The 25,185-nt window shown below is 48.6% G+C and overlaps 1 protein-coding gene across 1 annotated transcript in view; it reads right to left on the bottom strand.

Moving 5' to 3' along the window:
• PRR5L (proline rich 5 like) overlaps positions 1-22,377 on the bottom strand; it is a 73,396-nt gene extending 51,019 nt beyond the window's left edge. Inside the window, exons 1-3 of the mRNA XM_043580974.1 lie at positions 22,182-22,377; positions 1,915-2,203; positions 502-582 (exon numbers count right to left, since the gene is read on the bottom strand). Coding sequence (XP_043436909.1) covers positions 502-582; positions 1,915-2,078 — 245 coding nt within the window. The 5' untranslated portion in view covers positions 2,079-2,203; positions 22,182-22,377. The remainder of the gene's footprint in view (positions 1-501; positions 583-1,914; positions 2,204-22,181) is intronic.
• Between the last annotated feature and the right edge of the window lie 2,808 nt (positions 22,378-25,185).

The following is a 25,185-nucleotide window of genomic DNA, read 5'->3' as shown; positions in this document are numbered from 1 at the left end:
ACAAAGAAGTTGGTAAGTCACTTGGCCAGAAGTGTTAAGTCACAGACCTGTATCTGTGAAAAGCTAAGTGAGGGGTATAAACCACTTTATACCAAGTGGGTAAGTCACTTGGCCAGGTCTTAACAGAAGTGTTAAGAGTGACAAAATCCCAAGCAGTCTGGTTCCAACCACGAGGCCATCTTGCCTACAATGGCACCAAATGGTTAAGGAGGGCACAATACATCTTTACACAGTATGTGATATCTGCCTGTGTATCAACCCTCTGCCCCCCTTACAGATGTTATATACATGAATAAATGGATGAACCATCTATGGATCAGAAGTCTAGACAGGTAAGGGTCTCAGAACTTAATAGCCACATGAGCCACATCAAAGTCAACAGAAGCAACAAGAACCAAGCAGACAAAAACCTTAAGATAGGGCTCCCCGTGGGGGACAGTCCCCCTGCCCCAGCTCAATCCCACCAGGGGAGAATAGTCCGTGACCTGGCCATCCACGTACCTGATGTTTTCGTTCAGTGCATAGAGTTCGTTGCTTTGCAAGCCACCCCCTTTGAAGACGTTGATCACGGCAGTCTGCACACTACAGGGTAAACAGAAATGACCCCTGGTTAGAGGATCTGCCTGCCTGGGGCAAACTCAACAAGCAGCTCTGAGCTAAAGGCAGGTGTAAGGGCCAGGAAGCACATGGCACAAAAATGGCCCACTGTCCATCCCTGGAAACCATCATTTCCTTCCCAGGGTCCTTGGAGAGAAACAAAGACCGAGGCCAAAAGGATCCAAAAGCAGCTCCTCTCCCTCCACTCTCTCAAAGGCCAGCAGGTCTTCCTCGCTTGCCTCGCTGGTGGCCCTGATGGCAAACAGCACTGATCGAGGGCAGGTGGTGGGATCTGCTCTCAGGATCTGTGCCTGGAGGAATCCAAAATGGCTCTTGCTACAAGCAGGAGCCAACTGGGTTCCTTCACCTAGAAGGTCCCTGTCCTCACAAGACAGCCTCCATGCCTGGGGCTAATATGAAATGCTAATTCCTTGCCTTTAAACAGTTTTTCTTTGAAAGAGTTTTACCGAGGCCAGCCTCTCTTGCCCCTTCCATTCCCCCTCCTGTGAGGTGTAGGGGGTTAGTCCCTCGAGGAGCCACAGTTAAGTCTTAACTCTAGGTGCCCTGAGACTCCAGCCAGGTATTTCAGCAAGGAGCAGATTACAATCTTGTCTTTATCAAGGATCCAAAGCATTTTTTAAAGAACATGGATCCATCCATAGCAGAACGTTTCACAGCCCCCTCTTCTTCCCCATCAGAAGAGGTGTGCATTCACTGAGAAAATCCAAAATGAACCAAAGGACAAAGAATTCAGGAATGCTTTAAAATAGTGATGCATTTAATTCATCCAAAGAGTAACTGCTAGATTTGAAAAGTAGTAGCCCACAGGAACACAAGACACAGTGCTGATTCAGTCGCTACTCGATGCTTAGTGTACAAAAAGTCAGCCAGACACCCATAAAAGCGCAGTGTCTCCTTTCCCATCCACCTGTGGCTCACAGGTACGGCTAGTCCTTGGTTTATACTCCTCACTTAGCTTTTCACAGATACAGGTCTTATCTTCCCAAATAGGTTATAGGTGACTTACATGGCCCCAGCCCTAGGTACTCGAACAGTCTTGGGTGTGACTAAGGAGCATGAACTGTCACTGTAAATTCCAACCCAACTGTCCCGGGCTGGCTAACAGACTCTGGTAGCCCGGAGGCCCCCAGTGGCCCACCTCGTCTCCACCCAAACAAGGAAGGCCAGCGGATACGGTCTCCGCAGGAAAACGTGCCTGTATACATAATGCCGACCTTCTGAAGCAGGGCTCTCAGGAGGAGCAGACGCTAAGCCAGTCCCCTGGCCCTCCACCCCAGGACTACCGGCCCCCGTTACCTGTTCCAGGCCGAGCTGGAGCTCAGCTGCAGGGCCTGCCGCGTGGCTTGGAAGCGGGGCAGATCGCTGAGCACCGGGGAGCTCATGAAGCGTGGCCGGGGCCTGCGGAAGGAGCCCATCTCGTGGAACGCAGTGGGCACACTGGGCGCGAAGCCACGGGTCATAAGTCCGGAGGAGGGGACGGCTTCTCCTCTGCACCACAAGGTTCCAACAGCCCACGGGCAGGGGCTTCTTCTGGGGCTGCCTTCCGGCCCTCAGGCTTTCTTAAAACCACAAACTTAGCCCACACCTGAAAAGAGAGGGAAGCTTTTATTGAAAACTCCCGCGTCGGGCAGAACATTTCTTAGACGAGGTTGGCTGGGATTTTCCGGCCGCGCTATGTTAAAAACAACTCCAGAGTCCTGAAATAACATCTATACCCTACACGCTCCCACTCATGCATTTATACGGGGCTCCGTCTGGTTACCCCAAAGTGGGAAGGCAGCAAACAATGGGAACAGGTTGAGTCAATCCTACAGAAAAGTGATTTCTAAGTTGTGCTTGAATGTGGTTCTAAATGCCTACAAATGCCAAAGCATGGGCACTGGCTGGGTTTCTGTAGACCCTGCAACATTGCGCATTAAAGAGACGGCTTTTTCAAAAATGCCTGGGGGCGCCTGAGTGGCTCAGTCGGTTGAGCATCCGACTTTGGCTCAGGTCATGATCTTGTGGTTTGTGAGTCTGAGCCCCGCGTCAGGCTCTGTGCTGACAGCTTGCCCAGAGCCTGGAGCCTGCTCCGGATTCTGTCTCCCTTTCTCTCTGCGCCTGCCCCACTCACACTCTGTCTCTGTCTCTCTCAAAAATAAATAAACATAAAAAAAAAAAGTGCCTCAAGGAGAACACAAAAACTCCTTCTCTTGGCACTAAAGACCTTCCATGATATGCCCTTGGCATGCCAGCCCATGTGTATTGCTCAGTATTTTCCAAAGTATCAATGCCTCCTCACTCAGGCACATCTCACCATCCCTTACCTGCCATTCATTCATTCATTCATTCATTCTGTAAGAGCATATTTACTGAGTGTTCATTCTTTATTAACCACTGGGAGCTGTAAAGCATCCAAAGATTTCTAAGACGTGATCCTTGCCCTCAAGAGGCTCAAGGTCTATTGAGAAAACAGCTATCTGTGTATTCACACACACAATCAATATTTATTTTCTTTCCTGATTTTATTTTTTAATAACTTTTAATTCTAGTTAATTAACTTATAGCATTGTATTGGATTCAGGTGTACAACACAGTGATTTAATATTTCCATACAACACCCGGTACTCATCATGGGAAGTGTATACTTTTTTTTTTTAATTTGTTTATCTTGGAGCAGGGAGGGGCAGAGAGAGAATTCCAGGCAGGCTCTGTACCATCAGCGTGGAGCCCGATGTGGGGCTCGAACTCACGTCATGACCTGAGTGGAAATCAAGAGTAGGACGATCCACTGACTGAGCCACCCAGGCACCCCAGTAAGTGTACTCTTCATCCCCAACACCTACTTCACCCACCTCCCGTCTGGTAACCATCAGTTTGTTCTCTGAAGGGAAGGGTCTGTTTCTTGATTTGCTTCCCTCTTTTTTTTCCTTTGCTCGTTTGTTTTCTTAAATTCCATATAGGTGAAATCATACGGTATTTGTCCTTCTCTGACTTACTTCACTTAGCATGATACTCTCTAGCTCCATTCATGTCATTGCAAATGGCAAGATTTTGTCCTTTTTATGGCTGAATAATAGTTCATTGTATATATGTATACACCACATCTGCTTTCTCCATTCATCAGTAGACGGACACTTGGGGTGTTTCCATAGTTTGGCTATTGTGAATAATGCTGCTATCAACATACAGGTGCATGTATCCCTTTGACTTAGTGTTTTTGTATTTCTTGTGTAATTACCTGGTAGGGCAACTGCTGGATTGTAGGGCAGTTCGATCTTTAAGCAATCAATATTTATTGACCACACCCTATGCAACAGCCACTCACTTACATATCCGGGATATAATGGGGGCTCTGGACAACGTGGTGGCTGCCCTGTGGAGCTTACAAACCGGTAGGCATGGTTCCAGCCTATGCTTCCTCCCTCTCCCCACCTTGACTACGTTTACTGCTTCCCTTCCCCGGAATTCCCTTCCTTTTCCTTCCCCCATACTTATCTAAATCTACCCTACCTTGCAGAACTAGGTTCAAGGATACTGTCCCCTGAGCAGTTCCTAGGACTTAATGACTTTGTGGCTAATGGCAATGGCTTTGGAGTGAACCCGGGTTCGGGTCTTAACTGGGCCCCTCCCCAGCTGTGATGTGGGCACACTGAGTCCAAGAGTCCACAGCTGTTAGCAGTGCCAACTGCACAGGACCGATGAGAGACGACATGAGATGGTGTGATGTGTGCCCAGCAGAATGGCAGACCCAAGACCCTCGAGCGTGGTCCTGTTTCTGCTGGAGCCCAAAGCTTGCTTTCCTCAGAGCCTCTGTTCCTTTCATTTCAGTCTCTGATTCTCCAGTGAACCTAAAGTCTAAATCACTGAGTTAAAACGAGTTTGGGAGCCGGTCGGAGTAAAGGACAGAGGAAACAGCACCAAGGTTAGAGTCAGTTTTTTTTCGAGGGGTTAGGGTTGAGCCCGGACGTATTCTCAAGGCCACCTCTCCCACCAGCTAATGCTGCTGTTTCCCACGAACCAGTGCTGGAAGAAAAAGATGGATCCCAGCCATACATGTCAGTCTCCAGGTGGAGAGGGGAGTACATTCTGCAGTCCCAGCTACAGCATCTGAAGCAGGAGGAACCAAGGGGCAGCCCCCAGTTAAACACTCTGCTCCCGTCAGCAGAGGACTGAGGCCTGGGGATGGGCACCCAGGCGATCCATCAAGGAAGCGTGGGAGGTGCCAGATGCTGTCTGCAGACAGCGGGCACGCTGGCAATGAACTGGCAAGACCAAGAGCCAAAAAAGGAATGGCGCGGACTACCTCTTGGAAAAAAATTTTTTAAACGAAAGCAGGCTCATGTACCATTTCCTTTTCGAGTGATCTGCCCCTCCACCTGCTTCTCAGGGTGAACCAACAGTGACAAATTTATCGGTAAGTACCACAGAAGTCAAAACAGGCCTGCTCCATTTCAGAGAGTCTCAATGGCTACACAAGAGCCACTAGAATTTGGAAAGATCTATGCAAATCAGTGAATGAGGCAAAGAAGAAATAAAACCATGGGGCCCCTTCAGAATCCTTACCCCGGATGGCTTTGGGATTTAACTTGCCTGGTAAAGGTCATACTATTAAAAGAGGACCCATTTTGCTGCCCTTCTTTAAATGGGCCTGCTAAGTGCAATACATCTGCGTAATTACAGGATATGAACTCCATTTACGAGGACCTTAGACTCGAGGTGAAGGAGCCACCTCCCACTCAGAGGCACTCGTGCAGGGAAGTGGAAAGGTGAGCTGAATGGATCATCCAGGTGTTTACTTCCCGGCTTCCCGCTGCAACAGCCACTTCTCCAGGAGGCTGTGCGACACTGAGGACCATGGGGCCGGCTCCCATCCCCCTCTGCCGCTCAGCCAGCAGCCCCCAGGCTCCCCACTGCAAGCCGGGCTGCGTATCCAGCAAGGCACACAGACGGGCAGCCCCACTGGCCTGCGTCCCCTTTTAAATAAGGATAATTTTCAGCAAAAGAACAACGAGCGCGGCTCCCATGACCTTGTCCCTGGGTGTAGAGTCACACACGACAAGCAGGTGCCTCTGACTCATTTCTCACCCATACCATCTGCCACCCTCAGACCCTGACTGGCTGAAGACCATCGGAAGTCACCTTTGTTTCCACCATTCCTGCTTCCGGACAGAGCCACGAGGCCCCCCCAGAGCCCTGCCGAGAGGGGCTGCCAGCAATGCTGGTGGGATGACAGGAGCGGCCTCAAGGTCAAAGCCGGTGCGCCCTGGATCCACCGGCTACCACGCTGGCCCCTCAGGCACAGGCATGTCCTGACCCAAATAGGACAAGTCAGAAAATGACAAGACGGGTGGGGCCCCCGTTTACAGACGACAAAAGTGAAGCCCAGAGGAGCTTGGCCAGTGTCTCTGAGGTCGGAGAGCCAGCACTGGCCAGAACTCAGGTTCCCTGACTCCCGATCTAGAAAGTTCCCCAGGCCCCACCTGGGCCATTCTGTAAACTCCTCAAAGAGAGGTCCCAGCACTTACTCCTCTCTGTATCCCCAGGCCTAAGCTCACTGCTTAAGATACAGACCAAGGAAGGACGGGAACGAATAAGGAATCAACTGCCTGCCTGTCGTGGTGCCAGGTACTGTCACATCCAGTGACTGCCTCAGGGATGTGTGAGGATAAAACGAGTACCTATTTGTAAAGCACTTAGATAGGACGGTGCACGGTAAATACCAAGTGCTAGGTAAGTGCTTGTGAAATAAATTAAATACTTTGTTATGTCTAAATCTCCAAGCAATGACAGCAGTTGAAATACAAGAACATGTCCCCCCTGCTTCTGGCGACCTCAGCAACATCTGGAAAATACTCCGCTCGGGAGGATGCGAGGCCTCCAAGCGGGAGGATGCGAGGCCTCCAAGCTGCCGTTGTGGTCACAGAGTACTGAGGCCTTGCCTCCTCAGGCCTTGGGTAACTCACTTATTTACTGACCCTTCACCTCCGTGTGGGCATCCCTCAGTCTCAGAGTGTTTCCACACAGCCCCACACTTGTAAATCTTAACCTGACCCTACAAGGCAGGTTGAGTAGGGATTCCATAGGATCGGAACTCTAAGGATACATGATATGGCCATGGCTGGAAGGCTATGTGGTCAGGGAACCAGATCCCACCCAAAGTCTCCCAACCTCAAGCCTGCCCTGCCAGGAAATTCTTCTTTTTTCCCCTATATATTTTAAAATATTTTCATTAAGCAACATACGTAAAAAAGAGTTCATAGACACATACAAACACATGTATCTTAGGGGCACCTGGGTGGCTCAGTTAGTTGAGGATCTCAGGTGATCTCAGCTCAGGTCTTGATCTCAGGGTCATGAGTTCAAGCCCCGTGTGGGGCTGCCCGCTGGGCAAGAAGCCTAATTAAAAAAGAAAAAATCAATTGCATGTATCGTAAACAACAATACACTACCACCTGCTTAAGAAAGAATGTTTCCTTGGAAACCCCATGTGTTCCTATTTTTCTCATAATAGCACACCTACTTATTTATCACGACAAAGGTACACATGCACGTATACCTGTAACATACAAAGTGAGAAAAGCTTCTCGCTCTGGCCACTGAATGTGGAGAAGCTCTCTGCCCAGAACTTTCTAAGATGACAGAAATGTTCTATATCTGTGCTGTCCGATGTGGTGGCTACTTGTGGCAGCCACGTGGCTATTGAGCACTTAAAACGTGGCTAGTGTGGCTGAGGAAGTAAACTTTAATTTTATTTTGTTTTAATGTAATTTTTAAGGCCATATAGATGTGTACACACGATATTTCAATTAAAATGGGTAATTTGTTCTTTCCTTTTAACACATCATGGCTACCTTCCCACAGCACCATGGATTGATCTATTTCATACTTTATAATGGTTTCTTGATTCCATTTAGGGGACACCATATTTGATTTAACCAGTCCCCTATGGATGGGTATTTTGGTAGCCTCCAGTTTTTTATTGCTGCAAAGAATGAGCATATCTGCCAGTCTCAGGGATCCTGCCTCTTACACCCAATGCCACGGCAGCCAGAAATAGCACTGCAGAAAGGGACTTGAGAGGTCTCTTGCCTGTAGCTCCGAAGGATGGGTGGCTTGGGAATCAGGCAAGCCCTGGCACCAATGTTCATTCTGCTGCTCACTCACTGTGAGAGGCAGAAACACTGGTGTCCCAAAGGTATACTCACTTCCGAGTCCCCAGAGCCTGTAGATATTATGTTAGGTGGCAAATGATGTAATTAAGTGAAAGATCTTGAGATATGGAGCTCATCCTGGGTTATCCAGGGGGGCCATAAATATAATCACATGTCTCCTTATAAGATGGATGCAGAAGGAGACTGGGGACAGAAGAGGAGACACAGATCCACAGGAGGAGGTGATGTGAAGACAGAGGCAGAGCCTGGAGGGATGCTGTTGCAAGCCAAGGAATGCCAGCAGCCACGAGAAGCAGCTAGAAGAAAGAAGTAGATTCTCCCATTGTGCCTCTGGAGGCAGTATGGCCCCGTGACACCTTGATTCTGGCCTTCTGACATCCAAAATTACAACAGAATAAATTTTTGTTGTTTTAAGCCACCAGGGTTGTGGTCATGTCTTATCGCAGCCACAAGAAATAAATACACTTCACTGTGTGGCCCTGGGCCACTCTGAACTGCAGTCTCTACATCGGAAAAAAGGGGAACAGGAAGTGTGACCTTGGAGCGTTGCGGTGTTGAGAAAGATGATTTAGGAAGTGCCTGGCAGGGATCCGGGAACTACTGGGCACGACACAGGTACAGTGGAGGTTCTGAGCACAGCTGCCAGAGCCGGGCTGAGTGCCACCACTTATGGTGTGACCTGGGCAGGTGACTTAGGCTTGGTCTGAGGGTTGAATGAGATGACTCAAACAAGCCTTAAAACGGTCCCGGTATACAGTAAGTGCTGGATAAATACTACTTGTTGTTCATTCCTATCACCACCACCACCACCACTGTATCAGTCTGCTCAGGCCACTGTAACCAAAGACCACAGACTGCATGCTGTCAACACCAGAAATGGATTTTGTCATAGTTCCAGAAGCTAGAAGCTCAAGATCAAGGTGTCAGCAGCTTTGGTTTCTCCGGAGGCCTCTCCTTGACTTGCAGGTGGCCACTTTCTCGCTGCGTCCTCACATGGCCTTTCTTCTGTGGACACGCATCTCTTGCTGTGTGTCCATGCGTCCTTTTATAAGGACACCAGTTAGACTGGATTAGGGCCCACCTGACAGGCTCACTTTAACTTCATCACCTCTTTGAAGGCCCCATCTCCAAATACAGTCACATTCTAAGATACTGGGAGGAACACGACTCAGCCACCACCGTCATCATCACAAAAAGTTCTTGGCCTAATGTCTCTGAGTTAAAGAAACCGGTGTCTTGGCGGATATTCTCCTGTGAAGGGCCAATGCAGTTAACATGTAGAGAAATGTGCATCTAAAATGATTTAAATGGTGCAGCTTTGGGTGCTTACATTCAGCGATCTGGAAAGCCGGGGTCCTGGACACGGGAGGGGCTGTGGTGGTTACAGGGTTATTGGGTGTTATCACTGGCCTTACTCTCCCAGGCTCACCGCACAGGGATTTCTTTGAAAACTGCCACACACAAGATCCAGAATATGTTTCTTGGAGAAAAAAAAAATGTGGTGCCTCTCTTTCTTCTCCCAGCGGCCAGGGCACGGGGAGTGGGGCACAGCCCCGCAAACCAGCCCCGCGGGCGGAAGAAGGCAGTACACTTGGTGGAAAATGCAAATAAATTCCACTCAGGCTCCAACCCTTAACTCTGAAAAGGGAAGTAGAACCATGGCACAACTTAAAATAAAGAAGTGAGTGGCTTATAATGACTCTGAGGCTTCCAGGAAAAAGCCATTCTGAGTGTAAATAACAAAGAAGTCAAAGAAAACGGAGTCGGATGTGACCGCCCAGAAAACAAGGAGAAGCTAGTTCCCAGGGAAACTGTACAGATGGTACAATTTCCACGTTCCCCTCAGCAGTTCCTGCAGCCAGGAGGCCCCGGGTGCAACTCCTTTCCCTGTGACCTGAACACAGAGATGAAGAGCCAGTGTCCTTCAGCATCGGTCAGGATTTGGATACTGTCCCTTAACGTGACCGATGTGTTCTCTAACCGCAACCAGCATCATCTTCATAATAACGCCTGTGATGAGTGAGAGCACAGTTTACTGAGTGCCAGCCGTGAAGCATGCACTTGACATATATTATCTCAGTGTTTCTAAAAGGATCGTAGGGGTCTTAGCCAAAACCTTTAACAGACTAGGATAGAAAATATCAGCGTGCCTCACATTTTGGGGACACGTGTATACGACACACATGCCCATGTGTACAGAGTCTAAGTGAATTGCACATTTCGTATGTATGGATGTAACACTCAAAATGTTTGAAAACCCGTGTGCTGTGACCATCCTCACCTTACAGAGAAGAAAATGGATGTGCCCAATGTTGAACTTGTCTAAGGTCATACAGTCCATGACAAGAACCCCACAGCCCAAGGCCCTTGGTGCTCATGTTCCTTCAATGCCTTCAAAGGCTCCCCACAGCTCTTAGAATAAATCCCCACACCCCATCCTCTTACCTTCACCAACCACCTGCTACTCTGCATGCCAGCTCACTGATCTTCCTTCATTTCCTCCAACACCACCAGTTCTTCCCTGCCCCAGGACCTTTGCACATACCATGCCCTCTGTGTGAAATACTTTCCATCCACTTCTCCAGGCTCAAACCCACAGACCTTTTATCACTTATCTTGATAAGCACTTGCTCACAGTGCTCTCTTTCCCCTGATTTTTTCTCCTGATTAGGAGACCCCAGTGAACACCCTCCTCACCTCCTTTGTTGTCTTGTCATCCAATAAATGACTACAGAATTCTTTCTTATTTTTGTGAGGTCCATAAAGGCAGGGACTATGTCTATCTTGTTCTTGGGTGCTTATCACAGTGCAGGAATTCTTCAGACACTTGATGAATGAGCAAATGAACCAGCCACATGAGAGGCACTACCGGGAGATACAGGAACTTCCTGCATGTGTCAGCTGAGAATTCCAGCACCTAAAATTACATAAAGCTTTCCCATATGAGAATATCCTGGTACTGAAATCTGACAAGCCTGGCCTGGAATCCAGCATCTACAGTTTATTAGCTGGGTGGCCCGAGTAAATGACTCCCAAGTTGCCTTATCTTCAAATGAGTGGGGTATGCATCTCCACGAGATAATCTAGAGCATAGCTGGGCCCGTGAAGGGGCCCCCCAAATTATAGCTAGTGTCAATATTTTTGTAACACTCTGTGTTCTTCACAAAACGCTCGCCGTTTCCAAGAGGTGACAGAGGACTAGGGTGTTGGGCGACAGGCACTCTCACACATTACTGGAAGCAGAGCAGTTTGGGGCAGCTGCTGTGGATGGAAATGTGACAAGATCTGCCACAGTGACAAAGGCTGTGCCCTCTGACCTAGCAGCTCTACTTTCAGAAATTTTACTCGAGGCACATCCAGCGACTTACATAACCAGGGTTTTTACTACGGCCTCCTTTACAACAGCAACAGGTTGCAAATAACCTAAATGCCCGGCCACAGAGGACCGACTACGTGAACTGGAGTATCTCACACTCTGGAAGCCCGTGCAGCTCTAGGAAAGAAGGGGAGGGCTCTGTGTACCGACTGGCGTGCTCTCCAATCCGAAGGAAAGTGTGCTAAACATAGAACCGCACGTGCAGTATGCTACGATCTAGGTAAAACAGACAAAAAAGAGCATTTACAAATGTCATTGCATGGCATAAAGAATCTCTGGAAGGGGCAAACCAGAAACTGAGAACACCTGTTTCCCCCAAGGAAAAGAGCTGGGTGACAGGGACACAGTAGGGAGATTTTTCTCTATAAACCTGTTTGTGCCTTTGAATTTTGAAACGTGAACACGTACGACTTATTCAAAGAAATAAGTAAAAACAACAGTGATGCCTTCCCGCAGCCCCTCAAGAGAAAGACAAAAAAAGGTTATTGATTTGTTCAAAGTCCCTCAGCCGCTCGGGAGAAGTGAGGATTTGAACTTGGCTCTGATCCCAAATGCGATGCTCTATCAATTATAGTTCGTTCGTTCATTCATTCGACATAAGTTTATTTCTTTTTTAAAAATTTACCATCATAACCATTTTTTAATGTTTATTTATTTTTGAGAGAGACAGAGGGAGAGAGCACGCGTATGCAAGCAGGGGAGAGACAGAGAGAGAGGGAGACAGAGGATCCGAAGGATCAGTAACCGACTGAGCCACCAGGCACCCCCACAAATTTATTTCTTTAGCACTTATTCTATAACAGGAGCTTCCTTGTATATATACAGGGACACATAGGCCAGAAAAACAAACCCTGGGGAAAAAAGCAAACAAGAGGAAGACTGATTTCTTTCCTTTCTGCACGATATGCCACGTACTCGCCATACTTTGTGGAACATCACAGAGAGTGGGCAGGATCTGCCCAGGCTAAAGGAGGCAGTCACTACTCAATCCAGTCTGGTTTTTGCCACCTCGGGGCACAAGTTCAGTTTTGCCAGATCTGAATTTTCCAAGAGATGCCAAAAACCCAGATTTTTAAAAATGCTAAACCACGTGACTTGTAAGTGTTAGCAACGAACTCACCAAGCCCACTAGCACTTTTAGGAGCCGAACATATAGGTTTGGGACCTTTATTTTCTCCATCACAACTATGACCACCAGCCTTCTCACACCCCTTCCCCAGGGCCTAAGTCAAGTGTAACATAAGCCCTCACAAACCAGCCACTATGGGCTTGGGCACACAAGTGGTCTTCCCGAGGTCTGCTGGCTTATCAGTTGATTAAGAGTCTGGCCTGGGGCACCTGGGTGGCTCAGTTGGTTGAGCATCAGACTTCAGCTCAGGTCATGATTTCACCGTCCGTGAGTTTGAGCCCCACGTCAGGCTCTCTGATGTCAGCCTGTCAGCACAGAGCCCACTTCAGATCCTCTGTCCCCCCCTCTCTCTGCCCCTCCTCTGCTTATGCTCTCTCTCTCAGAAAATGAACATTAAAGAAAAGTAAAGAGTCTGGCGTAGCTAGTGGCCATGATTACCTCAGCGTCGCCAGCTCTACGTTCAGTCCCTACCCTCATTGCCCTACAGAACTGAGAGCCTCTGAGAGACGTGGCAGCAGATGACCCCCTGACACAGCACAAACCCAGAACTGGCCTCCTCTGGTGTTTCAGCTCCCACCTACCACGTCATCTAGTTGACCAGCCTCTTACCTCGTCAACTGTCTTCTCTCAGTCCTACCCCATCACTGATTCCGTTCTGGAACCACAAGCACTCCTGTAGTATAGACATATCCATATGCACTCTTCAAACAGGGCAAGCCAACAGCTTGCTGGCTTGGGATAGTTCTAGAAGAAACACACAGCAAACAGAAGCCACCAAGCCAGCCCAGGAAACTAGATCTGAACGCCACACACTCCACCCCAGCTCACCAGATGGAAACTGAGTCAGAAGTAGGTATTCAAGAATACTGAGACCATTTTGCAAATCGCCTACCGTGACTATTTTGTTAAATTTTCCCTGAAAAGCATACACTACTGGGGAGCCCAGATGGCTCAGTTGGTTGAGCGTCCCAACTTTTGATTTCGGCTCACGGCACGATCTCACGGTTTGTGGGTTCAAGCCCCGCATTGGGCTCTGTGCCCAAAAGTGTGGAGTCTGCTTGGGATTCTCTTTCCCTCTCTCTCTGCCCCTCCTCTGCTCGTGCACTCTCTCTCTCTTTCTTCCTTTCTCTCTCAAAATAAATAAATAAAATTAAAAAAAAAAAAAGGAATATACTACTTTTCATCATGGGCTGGCCAGGATGGTCGGGATGGTATCAACCCCCTATCTGCATCTAGCAGCTCGGTTCATCTCCACTTGAAAGTAACAAGGTAGGTTTAATTCATCCCATTTCGCAGATGAAGAAACTGAAGCACAGGGGCTAACTTGTCCAAATTCAGAGGAGTCGTAAGAGGGACCAAGAGTCAGATCCTACCTGATTCCAGGGCCTGACCTCCTACACCGCCTGTTTTAAGCAACACTCACGTCTGCCACATGCAGAGGTTAAGAGGTGACCATCACCCATGGCTTCCCTTCATCAACAGCTTCTTGCCGGGCCCGGGCATGAGGAACACTCAGTCTCTCACAGGATGAGGCTTTGTTTCTCAGGCCCTTACCAGCTTGTGAGGTCATCGTGTTTGTTTACTTGTTCACTGACTAGCCCCGATGGCGTGTAAGTTCCTCAAAGTCCAAGACCTGCCTCTCTTCCTCCCTGCTGTATCCCACTGCAAGCACAGTGCAGGGCACGTACAAGGTGAACATCTCCAGGGCCCCTGGGGGGCTCGGTCAGGCGAACCTCCAACTCTGGATTTCGGCTCAGGTCATAGTCTCACTGTTTGTGGGATCAAGCCCCACATTGGGCTCTTTGCTGACTGCTCGGAGCCTGCCTGGGATTCTCTCTCTCCAAATAAATAAATTAAAACAACAACCACAACCACATCTCTGAATGATGGAGTGACATGTGGCTTCTAGGCCACCGGGAAGAACAGGCTTCCTATTTTTCAGAAACCAGAAAAATTCCCTTCCCAGATGACTGAACTGGAGTCCACCTAAGTATCACTGTCCACAGGAATGTGGACCTTGGCCGCATGGGCCAGGAATCGTGGGTCTGTGTGCCGGTCAGCGGGGCCTACAGACACGGCAGGGGACAGGTGTCTGCTGCATAGCACAGAGCGTTTGTTTTAAGGACCAAACTTCACAACGCTTAGGAGACAAAAGCCGGCTGAGGGACAGACACTCCTACAAGCAAGAAGATGTCAAGGGTCAAGTGTGGACTATGCAAAAGGCTCCACGGGAAGAATGAGACCACTTTCTCAGTGCTCACACTGGACACCAATGCAGACACAGAGTCTTGAGAATCTGAACTTAGGCAACAGCAAATATTAGCGCAAACAGGATGCAAGCTCAAGCCCTTATCTTTGCTTATCAAAGTTTTCTTAGTGCCCACACGACTCAAAGCACTGACGATTCAGATGCAGCTAGCAGTAATTATTCATCAGATCATCACCATCAGCCTGGCCTGCAAACCACTATGTAATCACCAGAAAAATCCCCTCCTCTGGTACAACTCAAGCAAAACTGTGGGGAAGAGCAACACATCTCAGTTACTCATCTCTAAGCCCCACTTTAAGCATCAAGTTTCTTGGAGTGCAAATTGTTAGGGTGTGGCCCATAAATGCCATCCAGAGCGATTCCACAGGGCCTACCAGATGATAAACTGAAAAGTCTAGACACAAGCAGTGGCTGAGACTGACCATTACGTGAGCAATCGCATTTCTGACACGTACCCTCTAAAACCCTGGTGGGGGACACAGCGGACAAAAGCTACTGCCCGGCAGACAAGAGCTCTCCGTGTGGGGAAGCGTGCTCCAGATTAACTTGTGCTGTTTGTTCAAAAGGAGCTTCACCCTCCCATGGATGAAATGCTTTTTCATAAGAAAACGGGATCAAGGGAAAGGAAATTTCTCTTCATGACACGTAGCCAGGTGTAAAGAGAACTGCACAGAGACTCAGAAAACCGAAGAGGCTCTCGGGATCTGATCACTTCACGGAGCTCATGAGGTCAACTCAATTTCATTCAACAACCAAACATTAGGAGGTCTGGGTGTGTGCCAGGATCTGAGAAGAGGAAGCATAGAGGGTAAAGAAGAATAAAATACGTGCTTCAGTGGGGCTCAGGGGCTCACTGTAAACACTCAGAAGTTAACATTATACATGCAAGCTGACGACTATGAGGGAAGAACGGCAGTTGAGACAAGACTGAGGCAGAAAGGTTAGCTCGCCTTTTCCAGTTTACAAGGCAAGGCTAATATGCGGTCAACTGAAAAATAAGACTCTCCATTTTCTTCCTCTAAAGAACATGGACACTGGAGCCTAGAAAGGAAATCTGGGGAAGGAAACACAAGCGTTCATAGGTAAGCACTTCCCAAGCTTGAGTATCCTTTTTCATTTGTGACAGACAAGGACAGGAATGAAAAAAACCCACACGTTTCAACAAATATTTCATGAGCACCTACTATCCCCAACACAAAGACAAGCCAGATATAGTCTTACCAATAATAAAGAAACAAGAAGAGAGAGAATAATAAGTTGGTCACGATTAAAGACAAAGACAGGAAGGCCTGAAGCCAGCACAGTAAACTCGATTCTCAGTGGGGCCAAGGCAGGGAACGCCACCGCGTTAGAGAATCCAGTCCCCCCCCCCCAACTTTTTTTTTTTTTAAAGCTGGAAACCTGAGTTTAGATGTCAAGTCTCCCAATTTTTAAATTTTAACAGTCCAGCAGTAGGCCAATCCCATTATTTTGTAGCTAGGAAAACTGACACCCAGAGCAATCGAGCGACTCGTACAGCTTGCCCCCGGCAGAATGGAGATCAGGATTCAGATCTCAGTTCCTTGACCTGCGTTGTCTCCAAGATGCCAGCTAGCCCCCATGCGGGGACTCTTTCACCAGCTCCCCGCTCTTCAAAGTTGACACCGACACCTTTCGAGGTATCTTGAAAGGAATCAATTGTTCCGCTGGCAAGAATTTTCTTTTTTTTCATTTTCTCAGAACGCCACAAGGGATCACCTTGCTCACCCACTGATTTTGCCTCCAGATACTTCACAGCGAAAGGGGCCATACACCCCCACAGTGGTGGCCTCCAGCAGCTGGCACACTGGGCAGAGTTCCCCAAAATGATGGCACGGTTGACGTGATCTCCCCCAAAGACGTCTGGGGAATTAAGGTAAACCAGTTCCAAAGGAGTATTTGGAATTAAACAGCAAGCGTGAATGGGTTTCCAGGGAGGATTTACGCGGCTGAGGTCACGAGCAGGTTGCGACAGGGTTTGAGGCAGCTTAGTTCAGAACAACATACACACACATCCCAGCGCTTGCTGGACTCTGGCCCCCAGTCCTTGGGAAGAAGACAAAAACAAATGCTTCCTTCAGGTGCCCTCTCGGGTTCAGCTCAAGCTGACATATATATACTCTGGTTCCTGAACGAGGGAGCCCAAAGCGGTCCCTCCATCCTAGCGTTTACTAAAAACGTAACCGCAGTCACAGACGCCTTCAACAAGACACTGAACTCAGCGTGCATCAAAAGGAACGAGCCAAGCTGGACAAAGTTCTGTAACAGGTAAAGAGAAGCGGGAAACTGGAGATGTTGCTGCCATTTGGCAACGAGCTAAAGCGAAACCAGAACACTGATGAATGCATTCAAAAAATCATCTATTTGTACCCCAAAATTGAGGAGAGGGAACGAGAATGAAAGCCTAGAGAGGTAAATCCACGCTTTTAGGAAATGTACAATTATACGCAAAATCAATCGTACAAATACTTACGATAGGTTGTTTAGGGGTTGACCCTATCTTCCCACAGGCCATGGTCAAAAGAAGGAGAGATCTTTTGGTGAGTTCTACCACTCACTGAAACCCTCTGGGTGCAGTTCATCATAAGCACACCAGGGCCCACGAGAGGAGGAGGCAAGTAAGGCCCTGTCTCTCAGGGTCATGCCCTTCAAGGTTGCAGCCTTGATGCCTACCTAGTCTCAGGCCCAGAGCGTACCCACCACCCATTCCAACAAAGAACAACTCATATTTTCTATTCAAAGCTCAAGCAGAGTAAAGGTGGCTGATTTGCATCATAGGCCTATTCTTTCAGTACAGAGATAAAGGAGGAAGCCATACCCCATCCTTCACATAGGTGTCCCTAAATTTCTTTATTTTAAAAGAAACTTCTTATGTTTTATTTTTTATATTTGTGGGGGGGGGGGGGGTGCGGAGATATTGAGACAGAATCTGAAGCAGGCTCCAGGCTCCAAGCTGTCAGCACGGGGCCTGACGCACGCCTCGAACTCACGAACCGTGAGATCATGACCTGAGCCGAAGTCGGACCTGAACCACCCAGGCGCCCCTAAATTTCTGACAAAGAATTCATTCCACTGGCTTGCTTTCCAGAGGCTGACAAAGCTGGATGAACCTGGCTGTGAGTGTGCTTCTCAATGAAGCAGGTATATAATAACATCATTCATTATCCTGCTACAGAAATGTAATATTTTCAAAAGGCGGGGAACAAGAGAACGCCCTCTCCACACTTAAAGAATATAAAAAAAGCTTCCAAAATCCCGGAATATGTTAGAACTAGAACTATCCTGGATTTAAAAAAAAAAAAAAAAGTCAGCTTAAATTTAATAGACCGTTTAAATTCCTAGTTGACGGTAATTAGAGAGCAAGCAGCATTTCTTTAAACGCTGCGAGACAGAACTTAATCCAATTTAGGTAATCACTAACCTTTGCTGGTTTTTTCCTCCCTCTCCCTCCTCTAAATGGAATCCAAGGATTGATCTACAAAGGCCATAAACTGGCAAAGCATAAGAAAAGAATATTTAAAGCCAGAGATTGGGTGACTATTACCACAAAGGGCCAAGTCCAATTAAAATGGAAACAGGTCTCACAAGCTCCCTAAATTATATTGCCTACGAACTGGGGCTCCTAACCAGGCATCATCACAACAGAAGGTATGCTGACGGAGATGGGGGTCCTCTCTCTGGGTACGTCGTGCGGCATGCCAATTTCCAGGTCTTGGACGGTGTGACAGCCATCCCCTGCCAGACCAATGCTACCAATTCTCTACATTCAAAGTATCTGCAGGGCTTCTCTCCTTCTTCCATGGAGTAACAACTGTCAGAATGATCCACACTGTCCCTTCAGTTCCTCCACTGTTCACCCACCTCCTAACCCCTCATTTTAGAGCTCCCACACTGCCCTTGCACCCACTTCTGATCCAGGAACTTCCATGTGAACCGCTAGGCCTTTCTTGAGTACTTGGCACCCTAGGTTTTTCATGAAAGGCCTTCAAGGATAGATATCAAAATGTGCTGCAGAGGACAAGGGGCTTGGGTTAATGGCTGTGTTACATCAGGAAAGTAATTAACCTCTCTGAGCCTCCATTTTCCCATCTCAACATAGAGAAAAGAATATTCACCTGCTTACGTTGCTGAGAGGCTCAAATAACATTACCATGATTGTACCTGGCTCATAATAGTTGCCCAATACATAAGTTGGCTTGTTTGTTTTAACTGAACAAACCAAAGTAAACCTTGGATCCCCAGTCCCTGACAAAAATGTTAATTAACTCAAGTTCACCTCTGATGTCTCATCACTGCTTTGTATCATTTGCACTCCCAACCTCCTTTCTGGTTCCAAAGTGGAATCTTCCTTTGTAAAAACTTGCTTTCTGCTTATCAGGATATCACTCTCTCTGTTCCCAAATTCCTAACCCAGTATAAAATCCACAAAATATTGTGTTCTCAACCTTCCTTCAGCAATAGAGATATTCACACCGACTTGTTAACAGATGATACTTTTCAGCAAGCATTACTTTTAACATTTGCATATAGAGAGGCAGTTCTAGAGAACAAACTTTTAATGGCAAACATTAAACACAGTAGGGATCTTTGAGGGGCCCACACTCTATTTCTCAAATCAATTCTGTATCCGTCTAGCTCTGCAAAAACAATTAAAGGGAAAAAGTCAGTTCAATTCCATTCAATCTGAAATTCAAGAAAGATTTCAGTATACTTGATCTCGTACAAGGGCACTACAAAAGGAATGACCACAGGAAGTAATTAGAAAAGAGAAATAATGAAGAAATCCATCAAGTCCTAACAATCCAACTTTCCACAGATAAACGGTTTAAATGTTGCACACACACTGTCAGTGAACACACTGAAGATTATGACGTTGGGGTCTGGGCTCCCAGCATGAAATTGTCAATGGCAGTGAAACAGTTTTCTAAATATAAGATTAGGATTTTTTTTTCTTCAACAATTGAGCCATTCTGTGATATTATGCGACACAGAGAAAGTGTAAGAAAGAAAAAGGCACCAAGTTATTCGACCATAAGATGATCTAATTAACAGCTGAGGAACTGGAGGGAAAGTCATCTCCAGTACTGGCTGCCACTATAAGCCTGGAGTAGCAGACCCAGAACTCACCCTAAGCTCCACCCCTGCATGTGTGTGACTTTGAACAAACTACCCAAGTTCTCTAAGCCTCAGTGGGCTCATTGTTATAGTCATGGAGATATAATAGCACCTACCTAAACATTGTTTTGGTGCAGATTATACAACATCCTCAATGTCTCTTAGGGCCAAGTTTAAGACATAATAAGAACTCAAGAGGTGTTTGTCCCCTTCCTCCTTTTTTAAATAAAGGGAACATTTGTATAATGTTCAAATAATAACCATTATTGAAATCTCACCCACTGAAATAAATATATACGCGTGAACTTCTGGATGTGAACGAAATGAGGTCGTCTCGTTGAGAAACATGGTAGTCTCAACCAGGCTCTAGAGAAATAAACCAGTTAGACTAGCTCATTGCTAAGGCCTTTTTTTTGGGGGGGGGGGGGGGAGACAGAGAGAGAGACAGAGCATGAACGGGGGAGGGGCAGAGAGAGAGGGAGACACAGAATCGGAAACAGGCTCCAGGCTCTGAGCCATCAGCCCAGAGCCTGACGCGGGGCTCGAACTCCCGGACCGCGAGATCGTGACCTGGCTCAAGTCGGACGCTTAACCGACTGCGCCACCCAGGCGCCCCAAGGCCTTTCTTTTTTACACTATTCGTGGTTCTGGATGTTAGAAGAAGCATTAATAAAATCCCAAAAGGACAATCAATGGTTGCGGTTGGAAACACTGAAGACGATTTTGTGGATTGATCAAGCACTGTTTCCTGTATCTGCTAGATTCCTGTAGAAAAAGCTCTCAACAGCACCCTTCGCGGCTTAGAAGGGCTCCACGCTGCGACCAGAGAAAACCTACCAGTCAGGTTCCACGGAGAGGAGGGTCCCACCACACCTTTCTCAGTCACCATTCTCAGCGGTAGAGAACTCACCAGGGGCTAAATTTAATGTGTGGCTAAATTAGCTTCTGCAAGCTCCATTTCCCCTCCTGATCCACTGCTGCTTTATGGTGTCAAGAGCAGCCTTTCCCCAGACAGCAGCACTGGGACATTCTGCAGCGTGTAGGCCAACGAAATATCATGACAGCAACCCACCCACGGTGGTCAGGATGACCAAAGGGAGGTCAAAAAAGGCAGTGTTCGAGGCTTGATCCGCGAGCACCGTTTGAGGGGAAGCGGAGCAGACTATGAAGGCAGTGTGGACCACTGGCGTCCTTGACTGCTTTGGTCCTCCCCGTGGGCCATTTGAATTTGCACGCGGGCAACAGGTCCAGAACCCCGCCCCAGGAGGGATGCCCGGAGACTCCAGCACAGAGTTTTTTTCCATGCGGGTCTCCGGAGTAAACGTGCCTCTGAGCTGCCGCGCGTGAGCCTTCCGTCTTGTGGGGCGCATCGCAGTAATTGAAACCTTACGTACCGCAGGACTGCAGCGGCGTCTATAAATACTCACCGCTTTACTGCTGACAAACAAAACGCGGGCTCCCGGCACCGCGGAGGAAGAGGCGGCGGCATGTGACCGAGGGCAGGGGCTGGCTACAACAGGGGAAAAACCCTGTTGCCAAACAGGGAGGTACCCCAGAACCGATTCCTGAAGCACAGTTTGCAAGCACACAGCCTGATCTGACCCGGGGCGCCCGCCCTCGGGAACAGGGGCAGAGGGCGGCGAGGGAGGGTCGCGGCCCCGGGAGCCGAGGCTGCAGAGCGCCCCCCAGCGCGCAGGGGGCAGCCCGCGTGCGCACAGTGGGCAGCCCGCGTGCGCACAGTAGGCGCGCAGGAGAAAGCCTCGCCAAATAGAGGGCGGGCTGGAAAGCCGACGCGGAACCGGGGTGCGGCTGACGCCGACAGCCGCCCGCCCCAGCCGGGTGTCCCGCGGGCTGCGCCCCGGCCCGCCCCAGTCGGCGGAACCCAGTGGCCCGCGGGACAAAACGGCTGTCCTCCCTCCCACGCCTGCTTCTGCAAAAGGGGGACCGCAGGAAAAGATGGGCTGTTCTTGGGCTCCCAATCGCCCGCGCCCCAGCCGGGGCAGCTCTTTAGATTTGCACCCTGGGGCCAAGGGACAACTAGAGAGGCAAGCAAGCAAACTTTCTTTTTCGATCTCTTGGCCCAGCCTGGGTCCCGCGGTCGGCGGCATCCCCCCGCCCCCAACCCGCGCTAAGCCGCAGACGCTGGGCACCGCTTCCCCCCGCCTCAACCCGGGGGTCGCCCGTTCGGTACTCTACGCCCGCCTGCTGCGTGGGATCCGAGGATCCTTAACCGCACGGGGGTCCCCATCCGGCTGCCCCCAAATGTGACGCTCTCCCCACGCACCCCCTGCCCGCGCCCCGCAAGCCTGTGACCGGAGTCCACGGCGATTTCGTTCTCAATCCAGAGCGGTTGCTGAGCCGACAACGCTAGCCCCTCCCGGGACTTCCCCACTCACCCCCCTGGGGGTCCCGAGGCTGAGTCACCTCGAGTCGCACACACCCGCAGCTCCCCTCTGCGCGCCCAGGACAAAGTTTCCGGTGTTCCCGAGAAAGTTTTCTCACCAAAGAGCAACGAGGGACCTGGATGGCTCTCCCGCCGCGCTCTGCCCAGCTCTCCCTCCTCCCTCCCTGCGCAGCGCTGGCCTCCGCGGGGTCCCGTCTGGCCTCGGGTCCCCCAGCGCGGGTTCACAAACGCCGCGGCCGCGGAGCTCCCCGAGCCGGGCTGGTGACACGTTTCCCTCCTCTCTCCTCTCAAGGCCGCCTCCTCCCCCTGCTTCGTCTTCTCCTCCTCCTCCTCCTCCTCCTCCTCCTCCTCCTCCTCCTCCCACTTTTCCTGTCCTGTGCTCGTCGCTTTAGTTTTTCTCCTGCAGCCCCTACCCCACCTCACCCCACCTCAACCCCTCCCACTCCTCCTCCCCTGCAGCGACTCGCACTCTGCTGGGGAGGGGAGCAAGGGGGAGGGGGCGCCTGCACTTTCATCCAGATCAACAATTTCAGGAAATCCAACTCTTAACTTGAAAAGCGGAGGAGGATGCAACAGGTCAAGGGAGCTCCCACAAGACAACACACTCCCCACCCCCCAACCTCCACCAAGGGATCTCCGACGCGTCCCCCCACCCTGGGAAACTCTACCAAAAAGCCATGGGGTTGATTCTAAGGTTCACTAGAGTCCCACAGTTTAGGGACTTTTGTTGTTGTTTCAAGGAACAGTCCCCAGGCCGATTCCAGGAACAGTTGTTTTAAGTGTATTAATGAAAATATAATTCCGGTGAAGTCTCCCTTAGATTTGCAAAACCCTTTTAAAGCTCTCAAATTCTCTTTCCAGCTGAAGGTTTAGTGAGTTGGAAGGTCCCTCAGAGTTTGAAACAAGAGAAAGTCAACCAATCTCAAAATTAAAAACAATGTAAAATTATTTTCAATTTTTTTTTTTTTTTTTTTGCAGGTGGTAAGAATTTGAGGCAGCTGTTTTCAGGACTCACTGGCTTGTATAATTTCAGCCTATGGTTGAGCAGGAAATACTTTTAAAATGCTGCCCGCTCAAATATCACACTTAGGCTTTGAAACCACAGTGACATTTGCTGAAGAAAAGATGTATGTGTCTTTTTATGTCAAAACTGAGAGAAAAAAAAATAAGTGTTTATTTTGATCACTGTGTCCTAAAAAAACTTATGTTTGAGGATGGGTTGCTGGTCAGGGTGTGCCCAAGGGAAGGGGTTTGGTGAAGCTCCCTGAGCCCCACTTGTCCAATGATATTAAAGTATTCTCAAACCCCGGGGTGATGAAATCTCATCCCAGAAAGCACACACAAGGAAAGGACCGGGCTCCAGCACGTGCCTTGGAAAGAAATGCTTGAGGGCAGTGACTTGGGAGATATCTTCAAGGCAGCTGTGCTGAGGTCTTCAGAGCCCAAGCCTAGAGCCAGAAGGTCAAAGTTTGTATCCCACCTCCTCTTGTAACTAGCTGCAGGATATTAGCCAAGTTACCTAGCGGTGCTATGCCTCAGTTTACTCCTATGAAAACGAGGAGGAAAGTAGTAGTGATCACAGGGTTGTTATGAGAATGTAATGAATTCAGATGGAGGAAGAGCTTAGAATCTCTGCCTGGATTCAACAGAACTTAAGCCATTATTATTACTGTATTATCCTGCGGGTCAGGGAAGTGAAAAAGGAGCTATTTCTACAGGGCTACAGGAAGCCCTTCGCTGGGCTACATTCGAACTCATTCTACACTCATTCTACATGGCTAACTCCCTTATCTCCTTCAAGTCTTTGTTCAGTGGGGCCCATCCTCTTCTGTCCGCATGAAATTGTAACTCACGCAGCCCTCCCTCCCAAGCCCCCTCATTAGACTCTACTTTTTCTTTTTTCCACTGCATCTGTAACCTTGTAACATATTACAGATTTTACTTTTTTAAGAAAATTTATCTCTCTCCCACTGCCTCCTACTTCTAGGCCATACCATCAGCTCTCCAAGAGCATGGAATTATTCCATTCACTGATATTGCCCAAGATCCTAGAACAGGGCCTGGCACACAGTGTGCACCCAGTAAATATCAGATGAGTGAACCCGTGAATGGATTGGGCACTGTGCAGTAAGAAAAAAAAATGTAATCATTAGGCCTATCCAGGGATAGGGATAAAAGAGGATCCCTCTGGAAGAAGTATACTCCCTAGTAAAGAGAAGTAGCCACAAGGTAGGCAACACCAGCTTGGTGGGGACGCCATAAAAGCGTATTCAAGGACTGGAACGGAGGTTTAAAGAGGTTAAAGTCTCTTCTAAACCTAAGAGTTGCTAATTTTGTAATCTGAATGTTCTCAAAGTGAGAAGCAGCGGACACTGGTGTAAATCAGTCAGAGCTTCTCTCTAATAACGCTTCCTACCACCAATATCTTACACTTGTTACCACCCACATTTTTACCAAAACTTCAACTAAATGCCAATGGAACATTGCCTTTTCTTTCAAAAAAATTTTTTATTAAGTTTATTTATCTATTTTGAGAGCGAGAGCAAGAGCTAGAGAATCCCATGTGTCAGAATCCGCACTGACAGTGTGGAGCCCGATGTGGTGCTTGAACTCATGAACTGGGAAACATGACCTGAGTTGAAATCAAGAGTCAGATGCTCAACGGACTGAGCCACCCAGATGCTCCTGCAACATTGCCTTTTCTTAAGAAACAGGATTTTGTTAGGAGAAACCAACACAGAGATCATTCTATGTAAACATTCATTCATGGAGGTGAAAAGTCTAGGTCTTTATAAGACATATCAGGTACACAGCTTGCCATGGCCACAGCCCCTAGAATGGAAGTTGGCCCAATCAAGGTCCCTCCTGAAAAGGCAGGCCTTAGACAACGCCTTTAAGATCAAGGGCAGGTGCCTAACCCAAATGCAGCCAAACTCTGTGACAAACCTCTGTGACAAACTCTGGCCCTGCAATGGTACACTGGACCAATCAGATTCCGTTTCAGGAATGAGAACACACACACACACACACACACACACACACACACACAGCTAGTATCCAGAACAGAAGCTGAGAGGTCATGACTTTATCTAAACTCTGGAT

The sequence above is a fragment of the Prionailurus bengalensis genome, chromosome D1 (genome assembly GCF_016509475.1).
Source record: "Prionailurus bengalensis isolate Pbe53 chromosome D1, Fcat_Pben_1.1_paternal_pri, whole genome shotgun sequence".
Taxonomy (NCBI): Eukaryota; Metazoa; Chordata; class Mammalia; order Carnivora; family Felidae; genus Prionailurus; species Prionailurus bengalensis.
Note: the sequence above shows the minus strand (reverse complement) of the source record. Positions and strands in the feature narration are given on the sequence as shown.